Genomic DNA, 19,992 nt, shown 5'->3' on the forward strand with positions numbered 1-19,992 from the left:
CAAAGATCAGGTCCAAGGATTGAAGGCACAATTGGCTAGGAAATTTGATATGAAGAACTTGAGACCAACAAACAAGATTCTAGATATGAAAGTTCACCGAGATAGAAGTAAAGAAAGTTTTGGCTTTCCTAGAAAAATTATTTGAAGAAAGTCTTGCAACGCTTCAACATGCAAGATAGTAAGCCAATATCCACCCTCTTCTTGTCAACTTCAAGTTATCCTCCGAGATGTATCTTAGCAGTGAAACAGAGAGGATGGAGATGTCTCGAGTACCATATGCATCAGCAGTAGGAAGTTTGATGTTCGTTATGATCTGTACAAGACCAGACATTTCTCAAGCAGTGGGAGCAGTTAGTTGGTATATGGCGAATTCTGGACGAGAGCATTGTAGTATAGTTAAGATGATCCTTAGATACATTAAGGATACCTCAAATGCCGCATTATGTTATGGAGGATCAGATTTTACACTCAGAGGCTATGTCGATTCAGATTATGCAAGTGATCATGATAAGGAAAAATCTACTACTGATCATGTATTTACACTCGCGAGGGGAGCAGTAAGCTGTGTTTCAAAATTGCAAACACTCATGGCTTTATCCACGACGGAAGCATAATATATGGCAGCTACTCAATCTTGCAAGGAGGCAATATGGATCAAAGGTTATTGGAAGATATCAGAAACAAACAAGATAATGTTCCTTTGTTTTGTGACAGTCAGAGTGCCTTGCACATCGCAAGAAATCCAGCCTTTCATTCCAAGACGAAACACATTGGAGTCCAATTTCACTTTGTACGGAAATTAGTAGAAGAAGAAAGCGTGGATATGCAGAAGATCCATACAAAAGATAACATAACTGATTTTCTGACCAAACCAGTGAACACTGATAAGGTTGAGTGGTGTAGATCCTCAAGTAGTCTAGCGGAAATGTAAGCAACATGGAATGACCAGATTGAAAAGATGTGTGGAGATATGTTTGATTCTCAATCAAATCTCCAAGTGGGAGAAATGTCGGCAAAGAGTGAAAATGCATTTAATGCATTAAAGAAGATGGTTGGCTGAATTTGTTGAATAAAAACTTGGGTTGACAAAGTTGAATTCAGACGATACGTATAAAAGCGTTTTCACACGAACAAGGGGCTCTATAAATAGAGCTCCCTCCCCTCATTCTGATATCATCATTTCTTCGAGTTTTCTCTCATCTTATAGCATTTGAGTGCTTAGTTCTATAATATTTGTGATGTGTTTTGTTCTCCTATATTAAGAAATTATGTGTTCTCTTTGAAAACACAATGAGTGGTTGTACACCGTAAAATATTATAGTGAAATTCATTTCATCTTACTCTGTGGTTTTTATTTTAATAATTTTTAGGGGTTTTTCACGAAAATTTCGGAGTCCAGTTTATTATTTTTTTTCATATTTATGATTTTAAATTATCGCACCTCAAACCGACATCTTACGCATGGAGCTCCGTCCTGAATCTCGCTCGACCTCCGGCTCAACCGTGGGGTTTGGCCCAACTCTATCCGTTCATTGTATTCTGACATGGTCCCAAGAGCAGAGACCACAGCCAGAGCCAAGTCATTCGGGGCCATACATCTACCAGGATATCAGTTAGTACGTTTTTGTTTTGGCGGTATCAGGGTTGGTAAATATTTTTGAGGGAGTAAAAAATATGTTTGGTTGTGTTTCTAAATTAGATTTATTTTTTATTGGCAAAACATGATAGGAACTGTTGGAAAGTATTATTCTCAATTTTAAAGTTTTTACACTTTAGTGGAGGATATAATTTAATATTAAAGTTTTCCCCTGTAATAATCTAGCTATGAAAAAGGAGAATAAAATATATATTTAATGTTAATGATAATGATTATTATAGCTATGAAAAAGGAGAAAAAGTACATACATTTTCACATGGAAAGATTATTCTGGGGAAATAAAATAGAAAAGGGCTTATAAATTATTAAATAGCCATTTTTTTTATTTTAATAGGAATTTTTTCTTGGTCCTAGCTTCTTTTTTCAAATCATCCCAACAAAAATAATTTTTTTTAAAAAAAAAAACACTGAGAAGTAGAATTTCATAATAATAAACATCTAACATAAGACAGATCAATCTAATTCATATTTATTATAAAAAATAATATTTTTAACGTAAAAAATAAAAATCTATTCAAAAGAATCAGATTTTTGAAACATGATTCACGAGGAAATGTTGGAAATCAATTAGTCGATTAAAATAATAAATATTATATGATATTTAGCCATATCAAATAAATAGTTTATGAATGAATTTGACTTTTCAATTAATAATATTTTGACGTTCCAATATATATATATATATAATTCACGCTGCGATGGAAAGATGATGATGGAAGAATGGGTTGCAAGCCGACAAAAGGCAGACCAACAGTGGTGGTTCACGTCTCAGATTTCGCGTAAAGCTCACCTCACATTATTGGTTTTTTTTTTCTCTCCATCGCCAGCCATCTTTTCTTTTAACCGTCTGTTTCCATCAATGGATTCTTGCTGGGATTTGCTGCCTTACGGAAAAAAACCCGTAAATTTGTTGCCATTGATTTGGATTCTTTGACAAGAAACGGAAATAAGAAGCGCAATGGGGCAGAGTTTTAGGCGGGGAGATGGTTTTGGTCTAGTCATGCTGTTGTTGTATAGGGTGGTGTTCGTGTTGCTAGTGAGCAGTGGGAGAGCCGGCTCGGAGCCGACTCAGGATAAGCAAGCGTTGCTCGCGTTCCTCTCGCAAGTTCCGCACGAGAGACGCCTGGTGTGGAACGAGTCTGAATCGGCCTGCAGCTGGGTCGGGGTGGGATGCGATGCCACCAATTCTTCGGTGTACTTTTTGAGGCTTCCCGGTGTTGGGCTCGTCGGCAGAATCCCGCCGAACACACTAGGTCGGCTTACTCAGCTTCGAGTCCTAAGCCTGCGGGCCAACAGGCTCACCGGAGAAATCCCACGTGATTTCTCCCAACTCAAGCTACTCCGCAGCCTCTACCTCCAGAACAACGTGTTAACCGGTGATTTCCCGGCGAGTATCGCCGACATGGGTCGGATGACTCGGCTGGACCTCTCGTCCAACAACTTAACCGGCTCAATTCCGTTTTCTATCGGCAATCTGACTAGTTTGACAGGCCTTTTTCTCGAGAACAATGGATTCACGGGCAAAATTCCTAGCAATGTCCCACCCAGACTCGTCGATTTTAGCGTCGCCAACAACCGTCTCAACGGTTCAATCCCCACGGGGTTCGCAAAATTCCCCGCGCTCGCATTCGCGAACAACGTCGATTTGTGCGGCGACCCATTGCCCTCGTGCAACCCATTTTTCCCCTCCCCGTCCCCTTCTCCAACATTGCTTCCCAACACCACTCCCCAAAAGAAACATAAAAAACTCTCAACTGCCGCCATTATCGGAATATCAGTTGCAGGCGGAGTACTATTACTTCTACTCATCCTTGCAATAATTTTCCTTCTCTTGAGAAGAAGAAGAAGGACCAAAGAAAGCTCAAAAGCTCCGAAACCGCCCATAACAACAGAGGCCATAGCAGTGGGAGAGGCTGGAACATCTTCGTCGAGAGACGACGTCTCAGGGGGTCCATTGGCGCAACCCAGTAAGCTTGTTTTCGTTCCCGACGGGGGCTACAGTTTCGATTTGGAGGATTTGCTGAGGGCCTCGGCAGAAGTGCTGGGGAAGGGGAGTGTGGGAACAAGTTACAAAGCAGTGTTAGGGGAAGGCACAATTGTTGTGGTGAAGAGGCTTAAGGACGTGGTGTATGCTAAGAAAGAATTCGAGGAGCTAATGCAGTATCTGGGCAGTGTAAAACATCCGAATTTGCTTCGTTTGAGAGCTTTTTACTATTCCAAAGATGAGAAATTGCTGATCTATGATTACTTGCCTGCTGGAAGCTTATCTGCTCTTCTCCATGGTAATTCTTTCTCTTCAAGATTGTCATTTTCTTGTGTTTTCTGGTTGGCCTTTGTTACCAAGATTTTGTCTTCATTTTGTTCCCTTTTTTCAGTAACGAACTCCTAGATTTTGTTGCAGATTATTAATCTTATTTGAAAAACTTTTCTTTAAAAAAAATAAATTACGAGAAACTTGGTTGAAAATACTTGTTAAGTTTCTCATATCTGTCCATATAATCAAAATTATCTTATCTCGTCGGCTAGAGGCACATAGTAATTGGTGAGTTTTGGTTTGATTCATTCAAAAGCCAAGGTTTTAGAAGTAAGATATGATATATTATATTATATAAATTGTTTTGAATTTGTTTTTCTAATCGTGTTACTACTATTTTAAAATCAGTAAATTCGTTTGTACGGTGCATATTCATTAGAAACGAGGGGTGGAAACTGGAAAGCCACGAAAATTCGGATGAAGTTTCTATATCTTTAGTTAATTAGCCCGAGACTTTATTGCTCACATATTGAAATGTTGTCCACTACCAAAACGCCAGTTCTTTTCAATCAATAATTGGAGATTTGGAGTCTCCACCTACCCATACGTGTCTGAAATTGATTTATAATTTGAATTCACAATAATAATAACTTATAAAAATAGGCAAAAAAATTATGTGAGACGGTCTCACGGGTCGTATTTTGTGAGACGGATCTCTTATTTGGGTCATCCATGAAAAAGTATTACTTTTTATGCTAAAATTATTACTTTTTATTATGATTATCGGTAGGATTGACCCGTCTCACAGATAAAGATTCGTGAGACCGTCTCACAAGATATCTACTCAAAAAATAATAAATTTTATTTGCTTTTAATCGTTAGTGTTTGACAGGTAACTATTGTTGTTCTATTGGTGTAGGGTGTAGACCCATTCACATGGTTTGACTCTTTTTGGTATGTAATATTTATTAAATAAAAAAAATATGAAAAGTATATTCTAAATTCCTCAAAATTGTGAAACAATAAGAGTGGCTATTTGGGTTGCCCTTAGCTCTTGTTCACATACATGGCAAGACAAGTACCGATACACATGCTCCTCTCCTTCATTACTGTTATAATGAAAGAAAATTTGATGACCACTCTATTTTCCTCTTAAATGTGAATGCCTTTCCCCTATCTTGACGTTATGTGTGTGTGGTCACTCCATTATCGTGTTTTCTTTCCAATTTACATGAATACTTTTAAAGATTTTACATTTACATTATACTAGATGGCAAAATACGTTTTCGGTGTAACATACTTCCGCACATATTTTGATATATGCAATCATATTCATATTTTTTACGAGAAGAAATTTTTTGTAATATTTTTGTGTGACAATCTGTCTATCATCAACGGAAATTTATCATATATACTGATTATGGAAAGATAAAAGAAGTTACGATTCATTATTTAGGAATGTTACATAGAATAGAATGAAACATAATATTTTTTGCCATATGTTACACATAATATGATATATCGTGCCTTTTTTAAACTTAGGTTCCTCTCATGTACCCATTTGAAAACCAAGAATTGACCTTTCAATCCATGTTATTGCTATTTTGACAGCCTGTGCACATGTAGGGGCCGATATGTATACCATATTCACTCAAAAAGAAGTTAAGTATTGGCCCATGAAGTAGTTGCCTACAGCTGCCACCTTTTCTTGAAATGTTTTTTTACGGCAACACTTTCGTTGTTCAAATATCTATCTTTGGTGATGCATGAAATAAGAAATGGCTCTAGCTTGATCCAGTGATTATGTACCTCACCGATTGAACGGGGTAGGCACTGAGGCAATTGATTTAGTGATTGTGCTTCTTCCTTTTTTGCCTTTTCTTGAGTGGTGGTTTATGATGTTCGATTAGAAATGATGATGGTTTTACTATTGATTGTACCAAGAAACGAATAATGTTGAGAATCCGAGGAGGGTCTATTTTCGGAAGCAAGCATTTTTGTTTCTTTTCAACTTTATGATTGATTAAAATTGATTTGTAAGTTTTGTTACGCAATCTGAATTATCTGATGATATCTTTTGAGTTCTGTATGGCGAATAATTGATCTTGTTGTTTGGCCACCTCGAACGAGCTTGAGCTTGGAAAGAAAATTTCAATATGGCATCATTAATGCCCGACATACTTGAGTACTTCTTGGATCATTGTAGCCTATGGCTTGCTACATTCCTTTTGCCCTGTTTATCTATCTGGGAGTTTCCTCAAATGCATTGATTCTTGCATTTGATTGGGACTCAGTTATAGTGCTTATAAAACAGAGCTGATGTATAATCATTTTACAGGTAGTCGTGGCTCGGGCCGCCCTCCCCTAGACTGGGACAGTAGACTGAGAATAGCATTATGTGCTGCAAGAGGAATTGCCCACCTCCATGTATCTGAAAATATAGTTCATGGAAACATCAAGTCCTCGAATATCCTCCTCAAACAAGACAATCTCCATGCCTCCGTATCAGATTTCGGACTCAATCCCCTCTTCTCAAGCTCAACACCTCCTAGTCACCGGATAATGGGCTACCGTGCCCCTGAGGTGCTCGAAAACCGAAAGGTTACGCTTAAATCCGATGTCTACAGCTTCGGGGTACTACTGTTAGAGCTATTAACCGGCAAAGCACCTAATCAAGCTTCTCTAGGCGAAGAAGGGATTGATTTACCGAGATGGGTCCAAAGTGTCGTGCGGGAGGAATGGACGGCCGAGGTGTTCGATGTAGAGCTCATGAGGTATCAAAACGTAGAGGAGGAGATGGTGCAACTTTTGCAGATAGGTATGGCCTGTGTGGCTACGGTTCCAGACCAAAGGCCTTCCATGCAAGAAGTTCTTAAAATGATTGAGGAAATAAACCGAGGCGACACAGATGACGGAGTACAACAGTCTTCAGACGACACATTAAGGGGAGGATCAGACGGCCAAACACCTCCAATGGGTTCAAGAGCTTCTCCTCCGAGTGTCGTCAGGCCTTGAACATAGCTCGAGCTCGTGAAAATCATCTGAAATTTGATATATCCAACTCCAGGAGGTTCCTTACTGATCCCGTGAATTGGCTTTCATATTCTTTGGAGAGGTTTGTTCTTCTATAGTTTGATTGTGAAAATAATTTAATTTTTTTGTATAGATTGATGGTGGCAGAGTGGAATGGTTTTGTGGAGTTGCATGTTGGACCATGTCATGTATTTATTTCCTTTCATTATTAATTATTATTTTCTGAGTCAATGGAGTCCACCTTTATTTAATAGATGAACAAGATTTTGTTATATAATAAAATTTTATATATAAAAAATAAAGTAATAATTGATAAAATTATAAGTCAAATTTGTACACAAAAATATGGTACACAAAAAAGAGCAATGTTGGTATATAATAAAAATTTATGTGAAATGGGTCAAGACAAAAATTTTTTTTTTACGGATTTTTATGGCAACCCAAAAAAAAGAGCAATGTTAACACAAAAAAGAGCAATGTTGACATAATTTTAGACGGTTTTATGAGTCAATTTTATGAGAAAAATATTCTAGTTGGGTCAACCATAAAAAAATGAGCAATGTTAACTCGTCTCATGAATAAAAATCCGTGAGATCATTTCAGAACAAACATATGCATTAATTAATAGCCAATTCACGGGACCTAAAATATTTACCCAAAAGCCAAAATGTATTAATTGACTACACACACAATCATCAAATTTTTGCCGGGATGAGAGCACGTTAGCTTTGTCCTCAAGTTTTTGAGATGGACAAATTTAGAAGCCCGATGGGTTCTTTCAAATAGACACACACAAAATTCACAATCAACACTACATAAAACGTACCATTCATACTTGATTATCACATGTAATTCTCCTTTTTGCCATTATCACTTCATTCTCTGATGCTTTCCGAAAATTCATCCGACGCTCAACTCAGTAACGAGGAATGAATTTACTTAAGATTTGAGGTTAAAATATTCTACGAGTACATTACGATGCGAATAGGAATGAAACCACTATTATGTTTCTGAACAAAAACATAACTAAAAATATAATAAAATTTTAGTTTTGAAATAAATTTTACTATACAAAGGAGTTAAAAGATACAATACCAAAGTTCTCGATGTTTTATCCATGACATGTTTTACAATAATAATAATATTTTAATATTTGCAATCGATTGAGAATGTAAAAATTATAGTACAAAATGTATATATAAAATCACAAATTATTCATTTATTTATTATGCTTAAATATTTAGCGTTTTCACAAAAATAGTAACGAAAGAACACTTTAAACAAAAATTATTCAAAACTTTTTTATAAAAATCTTATCCATACAAATACTTTAAATTTGTTCAACTTATAAAACAGTAAAAAAGTTTTTAATGCACATATCCAAATGGATTAGAAATCACTGCAATTTTAATGGTTTGCATTTGTCCAAAGATGTAAGAATTTGTAATGGTAAAAGTCCACCTAGATCGCATGAAATTATTTGGAAATATTAATTATTTAATTAAGCTTACATTTAAAGTTTTTTTAATTGCATTTTCGATATTATCATGATTTTTCAAGTGAGATGGATTTAAGATGGATTGCCGAAGGATAATAACCACATATGGTAAGAGTTTCATTTTTAGAATTTTACGAGAAAAATTGTTGAAGTAAATCGGTCTTTTATATCTTGGGAAAAATAAAATATTTTAGTTTATTATTTCATGGGTTAAAGTTTCAGCACATTTATTGATAATAAAAAAATGTTTTAGCACTTTTCGTAACGTTTTAAAAGGTAATGTATTAAAACTTTCTAGCAATTTTTTATTAAAGACTTTTAGCAACTTTACGTTAAATTTTCTCAGCAACTTTAGCATATAATTTATCACTTTCAACAGTTGAATCAACACTTTTAAGTCTGCAAAACAAAAGAAAATCTCTTCTCCCCCAAACCCTTTCACGTCAAAAACAACAGAGAAAAAGGGTGAGGAATATCGAGAGCTAGGGTTCCAAGGGAGCCGATATTTTCATCGTTTCTTCGAGTTTCGATCTTTTTCGGGGTGTCTTTTAAGCGTCGGGGTCATTCTTAAACCAATCACGCTTTTAAAAAAAGCAACTAGAATATCGTTTATTGGACGTATGATTGATGTACCGATGGAATCAATATATGTTTTGATCTTTTATGCTTGAATGAATTCTAGAGGGAAATCGTTGTTATATTGATTGAAAACCTTTTCAGAAATTGATTATGAGGTAAGTTTTACCCGTTTCTTGACGTATCGATGAATTCATAATACTTTTCGAATTGATGCTTGCCATATGGAAAAGTTTTGCACTTGTCTAAGAATTTTATTTACTTTCTGTCGTGCTTCTAAGGGTATCCTACCATGTATGTCCCGTGCGTCCAATATATCTACTTATATTAAAGCCTGCTATCACTCAAAATGGTCAGTTTTCTCCCGGTTCCCGTTAATGCCCCCTACAGATGTCTCTTCCAACACATCACTGCCCAGGGCTAAATCCACGTACGCTCGCTCTTCTCTCCACCTCACCCTTGAACTTCCGGTAGCAAATGCTTTGCATCTATTCATTTTCCTCCTCCTCCTTTTTCTTCTTGCGCGCCTTGTCTTTTATCTTTCCTCCCCATTTCAGGAGCAGTAGGAGCAGCGTTCAAAAACCGTTCCGCTTGGCGTGTTGTTTGAGCCTTCCTTTCTCGAGCTCCTCTGTGTCACCTCAGCTCCGATTCTTCTCTACTTCGATGCGCTTCTTCTCTGCTTCTGCAAATCAGTAGGCTTTTTATGTCTCTTTGGTTTGCTCTCTCCTCCTCCTGTCTTGTGTGCCTGGGTTTCAGAGTTGCTTCTTCTTAGGTTGGGCAACTTCTTTGTCCTGCCTCCTTATCATTTATTTTTCTATCTTTGACATATTTCTTTTCTTCCTCAGCTTGCCTTGGTTTTTTTCTCCCCCGCCTTGCCGCGAGAAACCCAACAAAGAGATTTGCTCGGTGCGTTGCTGGCGCCCCGCCTCCTCTTTTGTTTTCACGGTTTTACGTCTGCTGCGTGTATTCCTTCATCTTCCAGTTGGTAACCTTCTACTGCGCTCACTATGTCCCCACGTTTTTCTCAATTTACCCTAAACTCTTGTAGTCGGTGCCGTCAAATGTTAAGCGCTAGAAGTAGCATCCAATAAACATCCAAATATTAAAATATTGTTATTATTTTACTCAAACTTGAACTCTGTAAAACATGTCGTAGATAAAACATCGAGACTTTGATATTGTATCTTTTAACTCCTTTGTATAGTAAAATAAAAAGACAAAAACTTGTGTGAATAAAAAGACAAAAACTTGTGTGAGACGGTCTCACGGGTCATATTTTGTGAGACGGATCTTTTATTTGAGTCATCAATGAAAATGTATTACTTTTAATGCTAATAATATTACTTTTTATTATGAATATCGTTTTGGGTTGACACGTCTCACATATAACTATTCGTGAGACCGTCTCACACGAGACCTGTTCATTATGTAATATATTCACTACCATTTATATAAAAAGTCCAACATATATATATTCGCACGAAGCCAAAAACCAGGATGACCTAGATCATATATATATATAACACAAATCCAAGGGGACTTGACTGATTACGGGCATGTGGATGTTGTTCTTCGGGTCGGACGGCTTTCCAAATCTGAATATTTGTATGCTTGATCAAGCGACTACGAGTGATGACTGAAATAAATTTCCAGGCCACACTTTGTAAAATTATTTGAGGATTTTATTTGTGGATAATTATGTTGAGGTTGAGAAAAAAAGGGTAATTGTTTGACTGTTAAATATTTTTCGAAAATGTGTCGAATTATCCACAAAAAATCAAGGCGGAGAAAATATAATTTTATATATTAAAAGTCGAGGAAAAAATGTTTAGTTGCATTTCAAAATTTTTTTATATATTATTCATTATAATCGAAACAATTTGTATGGACTTTAGACTCACTAGATAACATTTATTGGGCTTTGAGACTCATTAGATTTCATGGACGCCGTTGAGGGTAGGCTAGGTTTTGCTGGTTGGCGAGGATTGGCAGTCCAGAGTTGAAGGCTTGCTGGTTGGCGAGGATTGGCAGTCCAGAGTTGAAGGCAAGTTTCCGCAAATATTTAACCTGAAGCTTATGAAAATTTTACTAGTTGAATTCTTTTATTTTTAAATGTGATTTTCATGATAGAGTTTCAAGATTATTTTGAATACTTAAATGTTACGAGGATGAAAAAATTTGAGGAGTTTTTATCGCTAGAAATAATGTTTCCAGTTTACTTTTATATGCATGAATTTAAAAAATATTGTGCACGATTTTTTATGAAATTAATTTCATAATTAGGTTTACAATGTTAGGATTACAGTTTTTATGAATTTGATCGATGAGACAGTGTTTTCAAATTTAAGTATCATGATAGGATGAATTTATTAAATGGTATACTGTTTGAGAAATATTTATTTATCTGGGAGATGACGAACATGGAGGAATTTATTTCATGACTTATGAAGTTAATTCATATTTTTAATGTTGCTGAAATTTTATGTTTAAAGTCTTGGAGTTTCGGCCATGTAATAATTTAAAAAAAAAGTACTTCCTTCGTAATTTTTTAGATGCCTGACTGACTGACTGACTGGACAAGTTTTCCCACGTAACGGGACGAGAGATGATGCGCTATTTTGAGACGACCATATATATTTGGAAATCGAGCAGGTATTGAGTTGATCATTATGGAACTGCATGGAGTTTGAGAATCTTGAGGAAATTGCTATTTGAAGTCCAACTCCTATTGAAGATCTTTAAGGAAAAACATACTTGAATTTTCGAAAATCTTGTTCGAAATACTTTTTGACAGATCTCCAAGTAACGTGTTTAGTACTAGGAGACGCACTTTTTAAGGCTTGTTTTTGGTCCCTCCATCTGTGGTACACTAAGAGCCTTGTTCGTTGTTATTCTTAGTTACAATACATGTATATCTCATCTCCTTTTACCGGATCTGCGAATGGTTCGGATTCGTGTTGATATTTTCTTTAGCATGTTTGCACTGCCCGCGTCCCTGATCATCTAATAGATCGGTTCGGTGGTCGTGACTCGTGAGGATGTATCGAGCTTTCGAAGCGAAATTCGTTTTCGAAGAGAGAGCTGTAAGGTCTCTCAAACCAGATAACATGTACTCCTTTCTGCACAATGATGTGTTAGTTTGTGCCTGCAAATTATGAATTATGAAAGCAATTGAAATATAATTAAAGGGAGTCGAATAAAGAAAATATACTATTTCCTTACATTGATATTCTCAAGCCATTCAACTATAGTGCTCCTTCAAAAACCACATACACAATCAATGGTTTCCAATAAGCAAACGCACTCTACATTCATATATATGTTACAATAGCATACCAAAACAACTTAAAACCTGAAACAAAATCAAGAAACGAGAAACAGAACACTAGTAGTACCTTAGCGACTACGAAAATAAGACATCAGATAATCAAAAATCCATGATCCTATCGAACACCTCAAGGAACTCGAGGGGCGCGGTGAGTTGAGGGAAATGACCGTCCGTGTCGATGATATGTACCGCGTGTTTTCCCTTAATTTTACTGTTCATGAACTCGGTGACCGAGTTTGGCACGACGACGTCGTTTCTTGTTTGGATGATGTCACATGGGACGATCACTTTGTCAAGGATATCCCTGTAATCACCTAAGAAGACAGTCTTGGCCAAAGGCAATGCAACTTCAGGCCTCATCCTTTTCAGACAGTGTTCAAATTTTTGCGTGGAAAGAGGATCAGTTGAATCCACCACAAGAGAAGCAAAACTTGTAGCCCATTTCTCATAGTTGTGCTCAATGTTGAAGAAGATTTGGTCAATCTCCGACATTTCGAAGCCGCCTTCGTAGTCTTCAAGGTTTGCCAATCTGTATTAGATTTATCAACGTTAAAATGAATCGATCAGCTCAGTTGAATTTGTTGGTCGGAATGATCAAAATACGATGTTATATATTAATTGTTGACACCTTAACTTTTTATAAAAAATATTGTTTGATGGAAAGGTTTATATATGTAGATTAAACTTGTAACTTTTGGATGGCTAAAATTTCGAGAATTTGTTGAAACCAAAATAAAAATTATTATACATTAAATATTGACTTTTCACGCACGTAAAAATTGGCTGCATGCTTTTATTAACAATGAAAGGAGAGGAACATTCAACTTTTTTAAATTAATTTGACGTTGAAGTGCATCTGAAAACTAGACATCGTGGGGCCATTTTCAATACATAATTAAAATGGTTTTTTGGGGTTATTCAAAAAGTTAAAAGGTTCATCACATGGTTTATATAATTTTATAATTGGGATTTATTTTTATAATCTATATTTTGAAAATCAATCTTCCTACCAAATATAGATCACAATGCTTAAAAAGATGATTGTTGGGTTAAATGTGCGTGAGTGAGAGTATTATTTAGATGAGTGACTTCTTGTAAAGTTCTCATACGTCGAGTTTCTGACGTTGCGTTATTTGATTTATTTTCTAGGTGGGCCGTAAAAGAGTGCCACCAAATCTTAAAGGAATAATATTATTTCTACTGGGGACAGCGTCGACGGTAGGGAAATGGTAAGACTGATCTATAAGAGATATGAGACAACATCAGCATATAGACATGCACATCTCCGGACTCATGGGCCTAACAACCTGACTCATTAGCACCCAAGTAAGTGCATTCTGTGCAGCCACAAGTATAAGGAAATAAATTTGCGCTTTGACTAACAACTATAGTTTTTGAACTAGTAGTAATCATTTAATCATAACAATTGGTATCAAAACGTGGTCATGAGTTCAAGTCTCACAAGAAGCATATTTCTATACTTCTTGGAGATGTGGGTCAAGTGAGTAATACTGGGATGAGTAACCTCCTATTAAGTTCTTATGCGTCAAACTGCTACGGTACGCCGCTTGATCAGGTTGGCTAGGTGGACCGTAAAAGAATGACGTTAGATCTTATCGGGTAATATTGTCTATGTTAGGGACATAACTAACAGTAGAAAAAAAAGATAAAATTGATCTCTAAGTTATATAAGACAGTATCACCATATAGACACGTATATCCTTGGACTAATGGATCTAACAGCCCGATCCATTAGTACTTAGTATGTGCACTCTACGCTGCCATAAGTATAAGGAAATAAAGTCGTGTCTTGACTAATAACTATAACTTTTGAGCTAGTGATAAGCCCATAATTCTAATAATAATGATGTTATAGCAAAATGATAAGGCAGAATATATAATAATCATATCAGCTATAATCGTCAAAATTATTAATATTATAAGTTTTGAAAACAAAAAAAAATTAAATTATTATTCAAATTAGTTATCAAAATATTTTATAAAACATCACACATAAAGTCTTCTTCAGTCGCCCTAAAACAGTAGAACTTCATAACCAGCGCTGCCTTTTTTAAAATAAAAACAAACAAAAACAAAAAATCAATCCCAAGAACAATCAACTTTTATTTATTTATTTATTTTTTATTTTTTTGAAATGAACAATCAACTTTTATGTATTCTTAATCTATTTAATTTACCTTTTGCTAATTTGAATTTCATGCAGATTAATTACCTTTTGAGTTAGATCCATTTTTGTTGAGAAAATTAAAGAAATCGTATATTAAGAAGGACTAAGTATACTGATATGAATTAAAAGTCAAAGTATTCAAATTATACACCATTAAGACGAGAATTATTTTCCTTACAACTCCAATGACAAAGAACGGTCAATAAGATCGAAAGATGTTAGGTTGTTATTTGATTGACTTGTTTGAAATGAATGATTTTGAATTTATTTTTATTATTAAATAATTTAAACAAAAGTAAATTTATTTTAAATGTTCAAAATAAAACTTAATTTTGTATTTATTTTCTATCTGAAAAATTATATGTTTTTACTTTTTGATCGACAAAAAAAAATTATGCACTCATTGGATCAACATGTTTTTTCTCGGATGAAAATCGGTACAAAATATTAAAAATATGATAATAATATATGTATTTGACTACGAGTTGTTTCAGATCTGATACTAATATGTGAATATGTATTCAAACATATGTAAAATTATTAGTATTATTAATGACACATTTGTCTTTACGGATGAAAATCAATATAAAATATTGAACATTTTTTTAATATTAAATTTGATATACATGTATGAATACTCAAATATCATATATTTGTACTAAATCTGAAATATTTGGTACTCAAAATCTTATCTTTTGTATCAGATTTAAAACATTTGATACTAAATATTATATATTATTATCATATTTTCAATTTTATACTGATTTTCATCCATGAAAAACACGTGAGATCACAGAGTGAGGAATTTTTTTTTTATGGATCAAATAGTGAAAACACATTTTCTGACATAAAATAGATACAATATTAAGTTGGTTTATTGGGGATTTAAAGCAAATTCCCCTAAACAAAGGGAACACAAATTTGTCTTTTACTTATTTACATTATAATTATATTAATCACAATTGATTTCAAATGACTCCAACATACTTATGAAATCTATTTTGATTAGTATAAATATACGGTAAACAAGTATGAATATGGATTTCAATTTCCCTCGTTTAAGTATTCTAAAGAATGAAAATGTATTTTAAATCCATATACTTCAAATAACTCAATTCAAATGTAATTTAGAGGCTCTTTTGTGAACAAGCATGTCGCCGCTCACAACGGTGGTCCTAGAAAGGCTTGGGTTCAAAGTTCAGTGTAGCAAAAAACATTTGGCAAAACTTATGTGAGACGGTGTCACGGATCGTATTTTGTGAGACATGTTTCTTATTTGGGTCATATATGAAAGAATATTACTTTTTATGAAAGAGTATTACTTTATATTGTTAATATTGATAGGGTTGAGCCGTCTCACAAATAAAAATTCGTGAGACCGTCTCACAAGAGACCTACTCAAAACCTTTTCACCGAAATGAAATAAAAATATTAGAATAACAGACATATATACATGATATATATGTATTTAATTTTTAAAAAATGGATGAATTAATAATATATAATAAAGTAGTTTTAATAAACTCAACCTGGGGGTAGCTCCAACGAGTAGCAGCCTTTGGAAAAGGTCGGGCCTTTTAATCGAAGCAATGCAGCCAACCATACCAGACATGGAGTGTCCAATGAATACTGTTGATTTCAACTCCATTTCATCCACCAAACCAATCAAGTCATCTGCAAAATCATCGTAACTACCATACCTGCAGCAAACATGTATCCTCTTAAAATTTAATTTCAAACACAGAAAAATATTTCGGTAATAAATGCGATATTTTGAAATTCAGCAGAAACCTTTTGGTAATACTTTTGTAGTTGAGTAAAACAGTGAAAATGAGAAGTATAAATGGCGTTCAAAAGAGATTTTGGCCCACCTAATGGAGTCGTAGAGGTTTGGATCCTTGGCAGCACCTGAGAAGCACCAATCGAAAACAAGAACTCGGTAGTTTTGAGCCAAGTGTGGCAATATTTTGTCCCAGACAGAGTGGTCGGCTCCGTAGCCATGCGCTAGAACTACAGTGTGCTCGCCGGAACCCACCATTTTGGCGTTCATTGCTGTGGGCAGATACTCTTGGATCACCATTTTCCTTTGGTTTCGTAGAGGCTGAGACAAAGATGATATTATTAACTATATGCTTCTGTAGCTCTCTTTGCGTGTGAGCTAAATTTAAGTATAAAAAGTCTTGCAGCGTCAGATTCACTTTATATAGAAAGGAAAAACGAAAAAAAAAATTGTCGTGTGGTAGGAAAGGATAATAATGTCCCGGAAAGGTCCGAGTGATCTTTGGACTCGGGCAGGAACGAGGACTAAAGTAAGATTAGATTTCGAGTTGCTCGCGGGAAACTGAGTAGAGCTCAGGTAAAAGTTAACCAGTGTTCATCTTGTCCGATTAGCGTTCACGTCACCCTACCAAGGTCATCTCGCCAACCAAGTTCATCTCCCTCAACCATGGTTAAGGTCACCGACCAAGTTCATCTCACCCGACCAGAGTTCATCTTCCCCGACCAGGGTTCAGGTCACCCAAACAGGGTTGATCTCGCCCCACCAGAGTTTATCTCGTCCGACCAAGGTTCAGGTCACTAAAACAACATCATCACGTCCGACCAAAATTCATGTAACCCAACCATAGTTCATCTCGCCTGATCAGGGTTAAGGTCACCCAACCAGGGTTCATCTTCCCCAACCACAGTTCATCTCACTAGCTTATTCACCACAAAAGATCATTCCAAATTGGGTTCCTTCCCACTTGGGCTGATCGCAAAGAGATGAGCCCGTCAATATGGGTCACCATGACTCAAAATTATTAGTTTGACAATCAATGCTCATAACAAGACAAGAACAATATAGGTCGTCATCCCTACTGATAAAGGATAGGGCATGGGCAGTTGTTAGAGGACAGGGCATGGACAGCCGTTAGAGGACAGGGCGTGGGCATATATTTAATCAAGAACAATGTTCATGCACCATAATCGAGGTCATCTTCTATCCTATAAATACTTAGGTTTACTCATCATTTGGGACATGAAATGTTGCATTCTACTGCATTCAATAAATTCTTTATCTGCTTAAGGAACCGTGTACTAACTTGAGCGTCGAAGTGGCCACGTCGGAAACCTCTTTCGATGCCCATTAACATTTTCTTGTTGAGTGTGTGTAGATCGTCTAACCCGAGCTCATCCTATTAAGCCAGATCACTCGAGCTCATCTCACCAGACCAGGCCAGGCCACTCGGACTCATCCCTTCAGGCCAGGACGTCGGACTCGTCCCATTAGGCCAGTCTCATCTCATCAAGTCAAAAAATTTCATAGAAAAAGTACACATCTCTAGTCCGGCAGATTGCTCACCCAACTCACTCAATCTACCCGGGCGACATCATTGACGTCGTCTGTGAAAAATACAATTTATAAACAGATATACGATTTCCATTCAAAAATAAGTCCGACCAGCTCAACACTCAGATTTTATCTATGACTTTTCATCTGGATCGAATTTCGGCAGCTATTTTCGGGAGACTTGAGGTCGTGGCACCATATTTTAAGCTCGGAATACATGAGACCTCGACACCATATCTTAAGTCCCGGAGACATGAGGCCCCGACACTTATTCTAAGCCCGAGAGACATGAACCCCTGACATCTTATCTTAAGCCCGAGAAGCATGAGGCTATTACACTTTATCTGAGCCTCGGAAACATGAGGCTCCGGCACCTTATTCTAAGCCTGGGAGTCATCAGGGCATGGTTACTTTTCAAACTTCGAAAATCTTACAAAGTTTTGGAGCTACTTAGCTCGACTAAAAAATTCAAAAAAGAAAGGATTGAGCTAGAAAATGAATATTTTCATCAATAGCTGAACAAGTATAGTGGAGGGGTAGAGGCCAAGAGTCGCATCATCATCAAAGAAAGAATCAATGGTCTTGTCCAGATTGGAGAAGTCTTCCATGTCTGCAGGGTAGACGCCATCCTCTTCAAATTTTTCTGTTTTTTTTTTTTATTATTATTAGGAGTCGATCTGAAAACAAGAATTAACTATCTTTCCGACGGAGTCTAAGCATAAATATTTGGAACAACATGTATGACTCTATCTCGACTATTTAAGAAGGGAGTAGTGATGCATTGGAAAGACCCGGGTTATCCTTGGACTCGGGTAGGAAGAGAGGACCAAAGCATAACCACCACGTTGGAAACCATTATGGTGCCCACTGACATTTTCTTGTTGAGTGTGCTGATTATCTGACCCTAGCTCATCCCACCAGGCCCATCCCACCATTCCAGACCAAGCAATCCTGGCTCATCCCATTAGATCAGATCATCTGGGATCATCTCACCAAGCCAGGCCACCCTGGCTCATCCCATCAGACAAGGCCACTCGAAATTGTCCAATCAAGCAGGGCCAGAGTCATCTCATCAAATAAAAAATCGTCACATGGAAAGTACACATATATGTCCAGCAGATTGCCCACACAGCTCACTCAATCTACATGAGCATCATCAAATAAGTAATTTAGTCACTTTTCCGTGAAAATTACATTTTTATATCGGTGAGGCAAACGCGATGCCTTACATATGGATAACAATTCCATCTTATTAAAAAGGATACGAGTGGAGATGGATTTCGATAGTGAATTGGTTTCTGGTATGTAGCCAGACGAGCGTTACGAGTTTCTTTGCTTAGCTTGGACTAGCTGCAGCTAGACATCAATGCGAGATGTAATGTAACAAAGAAAGTGGTCAGTATTGCGATTGTCTAGAGGAACTTCAAATGGGAGGTGTTGGGAGCCAAAGCGAAGACTATCATATGCACGTGATCGGTGGTTGTAGCATAACTACAAGTCATTCGCTTTGGGACGGACTTCTGTAAAATCCATGGTTTCTCAAGCATATCCACGAGTTTGCATCATTAATCTTACATTAAATCCAGCCAAGTTTTAAAATTACACGTATATCTATGAGATTTTATCTATTTTACAATTGTCCTCTCATATTCAAGTGGATAATTTGAAGATGGGCACGAGAGAAGTATATGTAATTTGTTGGGTCAAGGATTAGAGAAATATTGTGATAGATGAGCTCCTGAAAAATGTAATTATGCGTCATGTTGTTGACATATACTATTTGATTTGGTTGGTAGTGAGTCGTAAAAAGAGATACATCAGATCTCGATGGGTAACATTATCTCTGTCGGGGACAATAATAGCATCAAGATAATGATAAGACAACTTAGACATCACCAACAGCGAGACAATACCCCAAAGCCCCTCTCCAATTCACAAACCTAATAGCCCAATCCATTGGCACTCATATAGGTGCAACCTTTCATTTTTATTTGTCGTTTAGTATGAGTTTTTGCACTACCACAAACATAACGAAAAGTTACGTTTTAACTAACAATTAACTTTTGGTCTAGTGATAAACAATTGATTCTAACGTAATTTTTTAAGTAAACAAATGTAAATGTAAGA

At 36.3% G+C, this 19,992-nt stretch overlaps 2 protein-coding genes across 2 annotated transcripts; one reads left to right on the forward strand and one right to left on the reverse strand.

Moving 5' to 3' along the window:
- Positions 1–2,338: 2,338 nt before the first annotated feature.
- Positions 2,339–7,175, forward strand: LOC142528733 (putative inactive receptor kinase At2g26730). The gene is made up of 2 exons (XM_075633867.1): positions 2,339–3,939; positions 6,250–7,175. The coding sequence occupies exons 1-2, from the start codon at positions 2,616–2,618 to the stop codon at positions 6,924–6,926; spliced, it is 2,001 nt and encodes a 666-aa protein (XP_075489982.1). The 5' UTR covers positions 2,339–2,615; the 3' UTR covers positions 6,927–7,175.
- Positions 7,176–12,288: 5,113 nt separating this feature from the next.
- On the reverse strand, positions 12,289–16,709 carry LOC142528740 (strigolactone esterase D14-like). The gene is made up of 3 exons (XM_075633879.1): positions 16,406–16,709; positions 16,064–16,234; positions 12,289–12,875 (listed from the first exon to the last, which is right to left on the reverse strand). The coding sequence occupies exons 1-3, from the start codon at positions 16,612–16,614 to the stop codon at positions 12,446–12,448; spliced, it is 810 nt and encodes a 269-aa protein (XP_075489994.1). The 5' UTR covers positions 16,615–16,709; the 3' UTR covers positions 12,289–12,445.
- Positions 16,710–19,992: the final 3,283 nt, after the last annotated feature.

The sequence above is a fragment of the Primulina tabacum genome, chromosome 2 (assembly GCF_025594145.1).
Source record: "Primulina tabacum isolate GXHZ01 chromosome 2, ASM2559414v2, whole genome shotgun sequence".
In the NCBI taxonomy this organism is placed as follows: domain Eukaryota; kingdom Viridiplantae; phylum Streptophyta; class Magnoliopsida; order Lamiales; family Gesneriaceae; genus Primulina; species Primulina tabacum.